Source organism: Nanorana parkeri, unplaced genomic scaffold (assembly GCF_000935625.1).
Source record: "Nanorana parkeri isolate BGI_ZX_2015 unplaced genomic scaffold, ASM93562v1 scaffold885, whole genome shotgun sequence".
NCBI lineage: Eukaryota > Metazoa > Chordata > Amphibia > Anura > Dicroglossidae > Nanorana > Nanorana parkeri.
In genome coordinates, this window is record NW_017307153.1 from 242,305 (window position 1) to 253,150 (window position 10,846).

General features: G+C 40.5%; 1 protein-coding gene across 2 annotated transcripts in view; it reads right to left on the reverse strand.

Moving 5' to 3' along the window:
- Positions 1-10,846, reverse strand: part of SGSM3 (small G protein signaling modulator 3) — a 59,760-nt gene that overhangs the window by 11,900 nt on the left and 37,014 nt on the right. For both annotated transcript variants that reach the window (XM_018565775.1, XM_018565774.1), the window contains exons 15-18: positions 9,237-9,286; positions 8,612-8,764; positions 5,651-5,721; positions 3,001-3,049 (exon numbers count right to left, since the gene is read on the reverse strand). In XM_018565775.1, coding sequence (XP_018421277.1) covers positions 3,001-3,049; positions 5,651-5,721; positions 8,612-8,764; positions 9,237-9,286 — 323 coding nt within the window. The remainder of the gene's footprint in view (positions 1-3,000; positions 3,050-5,650; positions 5,722-8,611; positions 8,765-9,236; positions 9,287-10,846) is intronic.

A 10,846-nucleotide genomic window follows, 5' to 3' on the forward strand; every position in this document is an offset into this window, starting at 1 on the left:
CTTCTTCTTTGGACTGTAAGACAAACCCCAGAACCCTCTATTAGGCACATACATCTTTGTTAGGAAGCTATACAAGTATCACTCACCTAAAATCCTACTGCAGAAACCTCCTACACCACCATTCTACTCTGCTTATACCTGACCTTGGTATTGTGCCGACTGTCATACCATCCTATGCAGTCTTTGATTGCTTACCCTGTGATGTTTAATTGTGACAATATTGTATGCATTGGTTCTTAAGAGCTTTAATGAAAAATTGAAAAAAAATATGATGCTGCAGAAATCGAGGTGGCAGTAATCATCTGCAGAGTGACCCCTATTAATTCATTGAAGCCTTCAGCCTGCATATTTCAATGATGACATAGTGATTCCATGATTTGAAACTGCTTTCGTTTGTCAGTGACAGCTGGGATTGAAAGCCAGCAGCCATGTAAAGTGTGGCAACTCATGGGGGGATGTTTATAAACTTATCTCCAGCAAGGGGCATGATGCTAGGGGATATTTATCTACAGATTGTGGGTAGGTAAAGGTTAAAGGAGAACTATGGGGTTAAGGCTTTTCCCCATAGTTCTCCTTAGGGTAATGGAGGACACAAACTAGCGCCCTCCTGTCACCCTAGGCTGAGACGCCGCAGTATACCGCGAGTTGCTGCTTGCGATATACTGAGGCGCCGCAGCTTAAGCGGATCCCGACAATTGTGCCGGGATCCGCCCAGCTGCGTGACTGACAGCTGGCTCTGCCTATCTAGAGGCAGAGCCAGCTGTACCCGCCCCGACCGTTCCGCCAGTCAGCGCTGGAGGATCGGAGCGGGGAATCCAGCCCCTACCCTGTCACGGCATAGAGACGTGATAGGATCGAGAGGTGAGCGAACGCCGGTATATGTTCGCTCACCTCCCGATCTACTGAGCCGACCTGTGACAGTCTCATTGTCACAGGTCGGCTAGAACTATGAGGTGAGTGAAAAGCACTCCCCTCATAGTTCTCCTTTAAAGAGCAGCACACTGATGAGCTCATCTCTGCTCTCTCCTATTAGCATGTTTCTTGTTAGTATATTTATAGGCATGCTCCAAAGAGGTTTCCACCGCACTCCTTTATTTGCACAAATATCCCTTTTTAAAGTGGGTGCTGCAGTGATAGTGGATGGCGCTTCTTCAAATCCAAATGGTTAAGTATATCACCAGCACACCAAAGTAAAATCTTCAACGAGTGGTCATTTTATTGATGTACACACATCTCGTCATAAAGTAACGTTTCAGGGCCACTCAGGGTCCCTTCATCAGACATGCCACTGATGAAGGGACACTGAGTGGCCCCGAAATGTTGCTTTATGACAAGATGTGGGTAAAATTACCACTCGTTTGGTGTGCTGGTGAAATACTTAACTATTTATAGGCATGGACACATTTGTTGGTACCCTTACAGTTCATTGAAACAATTCTTAATTTCTCCTGAGAACTGATGAAATTAAAAGGAACTGTCTCATATATACCTGCATGTCTTTGGTATTTTATAGAGCAAAGAAAAAAAAAATTATGAAAAAGAGATAAATTATTGCTTATTGCACAAAGAAATTCTAAAATGGCCTGGACAGATTTGTTTCTACTCATGAAAAGATTATAAAGAATTGGATCATAATGAGGTTTCAAACTGTTTTCTGTAATTAGTATAACACGTCTTCAACTAGTCAGTCTATTTACATGGAGAAAAGTAGTCACTGCTGTTTGGTATCATTATGTGCACCACACTAAACATGGACCAGAGAAAGCAAAGGAGAGAGTTGTTTGAAGAGATCAGAAAGAAAATGATAGACCAGCATACCAAAAGGTAAAGGTTGTAAGACTTTGATGTACCTGTGACTACAGCTGCAAATATTTAGCCCTCGTTCACACCTAGGCGTTTTTGTGCAGTCCGAAAAGCGCATTTAACCACCCAACACAAGAAATGATTTTCATTGGCCCTGGTTCACACCTGAGCAGAAAAACGCCAGACGCCTGAAAAGATACAGGAGGTTCTATGGGCAGTTGAAAGCGCTTTTACTCCCCATAGACTTCATTGGAAATGCCCAAAAATGCACAACAGAAGCATGTTGCACATTTATGCACATTATTTTGCGCGTTCTTCCATTGCCCACAATGGTTTATGCTGCCAATCAAAACGCGCGTCTTCATGTAAGTTCGTTAAAACGCGCATACAAATGTGCACAACGCGCATCAACGTGCAAATAACCGCATGCTGCTAATGCGCAAAAACGGTGCCGCCTAGGTGTGAACCAGGGCTTAGAGGTTTAACCACTTAAAAACCATAGGATGTACTTGTACATCGTGGACCTCAAGTGGATATACCCAAGATCACGGCTACAGCTGCAGCCATTATCTTGGTATAATTTAAACAGCCGGATCCTGGTTGTCATGAGATCCGAGTCGGCGATCCCTTATATGGGCTTGAGAAGGTGCCACCTCCCCTAAAAAAACACCGATTTAATAAACATTTGCACAAATAGCATGCAAAATAAAAAAAATGCAACTAGCCCGGTTTTATTCTACGGGGCCTCATAAACTATGTAATGTTTTGGGGGGTTTTAAGTAATCATCAGGTCTAATCTGAGCATGGGATCTTTTTGATTTATTTTCACCTGGTGATCCAGTCAGTAACACCCTAATGGTGCAAGAATGATGTCGGTCATTTGTTGAACTTTATCAGAGTAGGGTTTTCAACATAGGCTGCTCTCCTGGTATGGATGCCAAATGCCCCTCCCCTTATTTCTATTACATAAGTAGGAGGGGTTGTGTAGATCGAGCAAGATAGCTTAGCTGATGATATTGGTGATTACATGCCTGCATGCTGCAATTCAGCAATAAAAGGGGCCAATTAACCACAATGGGTAGGACACCTTATTTTCAATTAAAAATAGCCCCGGGCTATACAACCTCAGATGATTTTGAATGGCTTACACATTGGGAAGCCCCAGTGAACCCCAATATAGTAATTACATATACATACTCTGTATAGTAACTCTTCTGGAGTTAATACTTTGCCATCTTCATCCAACCTGCAAGAGATAAACATATTTAGAAACATACAAACAGGACAAAACAAACTTATAAAAGGGGAAATACTGTCTTCAAGTTAAAAATTAAAAAACATTTCAAGCTATGACAGCAGATAAGGTGCAGTTTAGTGCATACCACCTTGAAAAAAGTAGTGTTTATGCCAACCCCTTTATCACTTCATGGTGTTTGGCAGCACATATCATACAGTAAAACATGAGAATCGCCTATTAAACATGGCAGTAAAGTTTACACCCAACTAAAAAATGTTAGAAAGAAGAAAAGATGCATAAAGCTTCCGATTTTTTAAGATTCTTTCACATGCTCTGTGTTCTGCCCTTACAGGCAAAAATGTATTGACTTACCTACCGGCCATCCCAAAATCGGCCACAAGATGGTAGTAAAAAAAAGTACATCTCCACCTACAGCAGTTGCACTGTTTTTCTATGGTAAGTTCCCAGTAACCTCCAGCCCAAGAAGATGAAATAAGTGAACCCTGGAACCTCAGACTCCATCTTGGAACAGAAGTGAGAAGGATCCAGTGCCATCCTGAACACGTTTGAAATAAATGAGCAAATTCCCCTTATGCAGCACCATTAGTAGGGATGGACTTGTTTTGCACTCTATTTGTGAGCTATCACTTTATTTACATATTTAAATGCTGATTGTATGTTTTCTTTGTATGTTCTTTTTTTACCAGTTTCACCCATCCTGTATTGTTATGAAAGCTTCAAGCTTTCATCCAGTCTGGCTTATTGCAGAATAGGAGGGTTTAGCTGCATGTTGAGCTATACAAGCCACAGGGTAACGTGTAGGGGGGACAGAACACTCTGCTTTTGAGCAAAGGTTTAATGGTCAATTAGGGCAAAGTGACAGAGTCTGTGTAAAGACACCCCAGCCCACTGGTATTCATTTCAACAACGATCCCCTTGCCTTTCCCTCCTGTGTCATAGTCGCCACTGAAATGCCAGATGTCAGAGCCTAGAAGGAGCCATGACGTCACTCCCTCTATAATGTGATGTGCTCAGGTTAAGCGATTGGCCAGTAGGCCCAAGCACTGCATCAAGTGTCAAGGAAGGAGTCATGGGGAAACACAGGAGAGTCAGGTATCAGAGGGTTGCAGTAGGCAGCTTTACACAGACTCTGTCACTTGCTCTGAATAGAAAATTCCACAGTCTTGCCTGGACAGATCCATTGCCTCTCTTTGTTCCGTCGTAGCCACCACCAAAATGCCAGGTGAGCGGTAACATCACCCCACCGTGGTGGGCAGCTTTACACAGGTACTGTCATTTCACTCTGAATGGACAAAGTGACCGTATCTTGTTAACCCTTTTGCTGCCAGAGCCTTTGCCACCAACGCCCCCCCATTTTATGCACACAACAACATGGACATTTTAGGACTGAAGATTACTTAAGCCCTCAAAACATTATATATTTTTTGAAAGCAAGGACCCAGTAAAATAATATGGTTGCAGTTTTTTATGTCACACAATATTAGTGCAACTGTTGCAAACCTGTTTTCAGTAAAAAAATTACATTACAATTTTAGTGCACACAAACAATGTAGAACCCATTTTTTGTCAAATATAAAAGATGAGGTTGTGACCTAAAGAGAGACCAAATATGTCAAGCCTAAAAACTGTCTGCCCATGAAATGGCGAAAAACTACGGTACCAAAAATTGTCCATAGGCAATGTTTTAAAAGTCTTGAAAGGTCATCAATGTAGAGTTAACAGTGACTGATGACCCTAGAATGATTGCTATTACTCCAGCATGTGAACAGATACCCCATATGTGTGGCACAATTGTTGTTTTCCTATACAAACACATCTGACAAGCAAGTTTGCGTTCATATGTGCATGTACATGGGGGGGAGCTAGTAAAATTTTGGGGTGTGTTTTTTTATTTTCTTGAATTTAAATTTTTAAAACTTTTTACTTTAACTTAACTTTATTACTATCACAGGGGGGCTGATGTAATAAAATAGTGGAGATGACAAGTTATCTTTCAGGAGACATCAGGGATTTCTTGATGATCACTTTTGGGCTCATTCTTTACAGCAGGATCAGTGAAAGGATGATGTTCACTGATCTCCATCCTGACCTGCCATGGAGGCCTGGACACCCAGGAGGGACAGATGAGCCTGGGACATATGGCAGGGGGAAGCAAATACAGCATCTGCAATCATTGTTTTACAATAAACATTTAATGCATAGCAAATAATTCCCAGAGCACTGCAGGTTACCTAAAGAGACATCATCAGTTTCACTTATCTTATCTCTAACTCCAGTTCTACTTATCTCTGATGAGGCATTCCAATCCTGTTATTATTATTATTATGGTCCTGATGATAACACAATGTTTACAAAACCACTTTACCAGTGGTAGGCAACCTCGGCACTCCAGCTGTGATGAAACTACAAATCCCAACATGCTTCTGCCTCTGGGAGTCATGACTATGGCTTTCAGAGTCTTGCAATGTTTCAAGGGACTAGTAATTCCACAAGGGTTGGAGTGCGAAGGTTGCCTACCCCTGCACTATACATTCCCTTGACAAGATATTTTTTTTTGTATATAGGAAAACAAGAACCTCCAACTGTTACCTGTAAGTCTTGCAGAGGACAAGGCGAGAATACACAGAGTCAAAGTCTCTTTCTACTTCCCTGCTGGCAGCCTTTAAAAAACAAACACAATATATAAAATGATACATCACATTACTAATGTACATCTATTTCAGTACATCTCATTGCAGAATGAAGGTCACATCATCATAATATCTGCTTTCCAAAACTGTCCACAGAGATGAGATTTATAGCAAGTTTCCAAAGAAATACACGAAACCCATTTGGGTTTTAATAAAAATAAACATTTATTAAATAAAACAAAGCACAGGGTGCAACATCCCATAGAACCAATTCGGAATACATTGGAAATAACTGCACATCATTGTTTTTACCATTGCAGTCAAAATATTGCACTCTCTGTGTATGGATTAAAGTGACACAATCTTAAAAATGCATTCAAGTACCCTACTATTATCACTCCCTATTATAGCTCGCTCCTGTGATGGACTACAATCTCAATACAATCAATGAGATTGTAGTCCATCACAGGAGTGAGCTTAGTGCGGTGACTACTTTACAACACACACAGGGACCATGGGGAACAAAGTAGCCACCCTCCAGAAGGAAGGACAGTGTCGGCACCAATTCAGATATGATTTGAGGATCTACAGCCGAGTGATACACACATAAGATACATTTTTATTAATAATTAGGGCACCTGAATGCATTTGTAAGATTTAACTCCCGAGTTTAGTGTCACTTTGAAGCAAATGTAATCCTAGTCACTAAAATGTCATATAATCTTTCACACGTAACGTCATTTCAAAATTCATTTTAAATCTTTATAAATCTACAGCTTTTATTAAATAAAGTAATCCTACCATGAAAACCTTTGTTCAGGCACTTCCTGGTATAGGACTACACTCCTCTGTCCCCGTCTCCCAACTACTCTGCTATGTTGTCACCCTGTCACAAGCGCATCTGTTGGAGACTGTAAGCAGCCGTGCTTACATTTAATGCACAGGCATGCTCCACTGTTGTCACCATCCAGAAGTCCATCTTTGCAATGCCACGTTGCTACTTTTGTAGTGCATACATGTACACAAGAAGTGTCTACAAATAGGCTGCATGAGATCTGCAGAACTGAGATGCAAAACATTAAAAAAAATAAAATGAAAAAAAAAAACAGTATTTTTACAAATAAACACAGTAATTATTTATGATATGATGGTGCTTCAGCAAACTAAATGCCATGCAGTGAAGGTTTACAGAGTCAGAAGACCTCAGTGGAGAATCCGGAGATGTTTTTATTTTCACAGAAGTGGTGTGTAACTTCATGAGATATGTGTAGGTTATTGCATCTACTTTAACAGTTGTGAATAGAGACAAAGTAATAGCACGATGACACAGAGCTCTCTCTAGCAGCTAATCTTTAAGTCTACATATTTAATGTAAAAATTTGAATACAAAATACTACAATATGCAGAAGCAAGCATATCAAATAGGAACGTGATAAAATAAATATATTTTCTTTTTAAGATGCTATTTTTGGGGTTTCTTAGGAGAGAGAGCACATTCACATCAGGCCCTGTCCACAAGGAGCTTACAATCTAAGGTCCCTATAACACATACACAGACTAGGGCTGATTTAGGGCCTTTAACCTTCCAGCATGTCTTTGGAGTGGGGGAGGAATCCGGAGTACCTGGAGGAAACAGACACCAGCACAGGGAGAACATGCATACTCCTTGCAGATAGTGTCTTGGCCGCGATTCAAACCGGGGACCCCCAGTGCTGCAGGGCATTAGTGCTAACCACTTAGCCACTGCGCTTATTTATGAATTTAAACTATCTGCAGAATCCTTCTCCCGAATATCTGTGAATGTTCCTTCTGTGTGGATATATGCCAAAATAAACATTCACTAGTTTCTTTACAAGGCAATGGATTTTCAATGTTTTTATTTAATATTGAGTAATGACCACTAGATGGCACTGAGGAGCATATCAAATAAAAGCACTAAAATGAATTGCAGTTGCAAAGAAAAAAAACAAAGAACATCCAGTCTGACATATATTTGCACAGAGCGAACATTCAAAGCGCATGTTTATAAATAGACCCAATAGTAAATCAGTTACAGAATCCATGTGGGCATCTGACAACATTACAAATTAATGACATAATAGGTACATATACATAGTCTTGTATAATATATTCATACATTCATTGTGGAGAAGGAAGAGTTCATGTTATATATGCATAAACATTGGGGGAAAAAGAAAGTCAAACCCTTGAATAAACCATCTCAGCATTATTGTGCTTATAACAGTACAGGTTCAGTGAACCGGATCCATAATAGTGAGAAAGAAATGTACATAAGAGGGAGCAAAAACAATAGAAAAAAAAAACTGCCAGCAGCTTAACCCCTTCGTGACTGACGACGTACAGTGTACGTCGCCAGCATCGGGGCTGTTTAAACAGACTCCCGGTGACTTTTGCCGCCGGGAGTCTGTTTAAACTTGTAGAGCCGACTGTCGGCTTTACAACAGAAGCGATCCTGGCGACTTACCTGTCGCCAGATCGCTTCTGCGTCCCGAAGAAGGGGCCGCCCCCAATATATAATGTTGGGGGGTTTTACGTCATTTTCAGGCCTAAAATGTGGAATATAACATGGGTGCAAAAATGGAAAAAAGGGCCTCAGTCATGAAGGGGTTAAAACATGATGTCTGCGCACCTAACATGGACCACTAAAACGGAGAGCTGTGTGCTGTCTCTATAAAGGGTTAGGGTTACTTGTGGTTCTGCAAGTTTCATTAAGGAAACAAGATAAGTAATACAAAAAAAAGGAGGAAAGTTAGGGTAGTATAACACTATCTTGGGATTCCAACCATCTATGCCAGATCTTATAAAATATAAACATATATATTCATAATACACTTGTAAATACAAATGTAAACTCTGCAACAGCTAGCATTTTGAAAATACATCACATTATCCATCTTACCTCTTCAATGAAGAGCCAGGGGTGACATGGCCCCCCTAACAAAGAGGGCTTCTTGAGTCCATGTTCAAATATTGCCTTAATACTTGGGCATAATGTTCCTCGAACCAAATCTGTGACACCCTCCGTCACAGAGTCATCCCCAGCAATTGAGTACTGTGTGAAGACACAAAATATGTGATAAGGGAAAGCACTGGGAGAAATCATGATAATGTTAGCTCCCCTAAAGAGGACCTGGACACCCACCATTTAGCAACACGGAGGGCAGGCTTACTTCAGTTCACTAGTAAGAAAAGAAGCATTCAATGCATTCTGCCTGTGATAAATGTAATAATGGTGTTTGATTGGTTGCCATCATAGCTTCTTGGGCAGGCTATATTCGCAGACATAAAAGAAATCACATTTTTATATTGGTTTCCCGAGAACTGGAGAACCACAGTGGGCTTTCTGACCTTTCAGTGAACTTACAGACTGCTTTGAGGATCTTCTTGCAATTGATTTTAATTGCTTACATGTTTTTTACAAGCAGCCTGACTATGACTTGCTCTTAAAGTGTCCCCAGCACTCATCTTCATTATTTACACTTTGCAAAAATTGCAAAATAATTGAACAACTTCCCTGGTCTCACCTCTTTACTTCTTTCATCAAGAATCTCCACAAACTTTGCAGGAAACCAGCCTGAAGAAAATAAAATGTCATTATTGCAAATGCACAGATTACAATTGGTATGAATGGTCAAATAAACTATTTGTAGTAGAAGATTACAGCAGGCCACAGACTTGGGAATTGTGTATGCATGTCCGACTGTCCTAAGGACATACCATCTGTACAGGTGCCCATACACCTGCCGATTATCGTACGATAATCGCGGGTGATCCCGCGATTGTACGATAATCAGCAGGTGTATGGGCAGCGTGCGACCGCATCTACTGTAAAAAAGCAAAAAGTTTCCCAGCACACTCACAAGCCAGCATGAGAAAAAAAAAGTTGATGAGTGCGTTTGCCATTTGTTTTGCTTTGCATCTACTTTAAAGGTCGCACGACTTTAGTCTTCCGAGCACACTGGAAAACCTGACGAAAATCATACGATTTTCGGCGGGTTGGTGGCATGCTCGAAGACGAATGCCGCACGGGCCGGTGTGCGCAAGCGCACACTGCCCGCTCAGCACTGCAATCTGCAATGATCGCAAGTACAATCTGCCCATTTTAATCACCTTACAATGGTTTATGGGCAGCTTAAAGCAGTGCAGAGAGCGGCATTTAGATATGTCAAGCTGACAAGTTTACCTCAATTGAGAGGGAAGGTGAAAAAGTGCTGGGGAGGTGGCTGGTTTAGATACAGAATTAATGATAAGGACGAGATTTTTATTCTGCTCTGTTGCTAGTCATCTCCTACAAGGCCAGATTAAGCCACCTAATTTTATTTCTATGAACATTTGTTATTGTCATTTAATAATAGAAGGCAACAGACCCCACTACAAAAATATAATATGACCATTGGCCACAGAAGGGCAGGGAAAGGGTAGAATTACAACTGCATAATAAACCTTAGAGAGAAAAGAAAATCTGTCATACATTCTCCTGATCATGATACAAACTATGATAAAGTATACCACAATCCCTGCTAAGCTTTTTAACAACAATAGTTAATGATAAATATTAGGGATGCACTGATACTAGTATCAGTACCAATACTGAGTATTTGGTCGAGTACTCTTACTCCATGCCAGCGGAAGCACCGGTATCGGTACTCGGTAGCGGCAAGTACCGAAAGCAAACTATCGGTACTCTTACTCGACAACGAAAAACCGGAGCAAACCAAATATAAATGAAAACTCTAAGTGATAGTTTATGGAGATTATCTTTATGTACCAACACCCAAAAAAGTATAAAATGACAGAAAAAAAGCGGGACTTTCATGGTACCAAACATCAACATCACTCAACATACAATTTCTTAAAAGTCACCATTAAATCTTTATTACAGAAAATGTACAAAAATTATTAAAATCAAGTTGGTGAGCTCACCTCTGATTTGTACCCCCCAGCCTATAAATACAGTATCGTAATTTTAAAGAATAAGTTGTTAGATCCCATTTTTCAAGTATTGTCCAGATCATCAGATAGGTATGTATGATGGGATATCGGATTCTTTGGGTGTATCTTAGGCCAATGGTCTACCTCTTTCAGAGATCGGGAGGTAGATTATCTACATTTACAAGATATAGATTTTTATTAT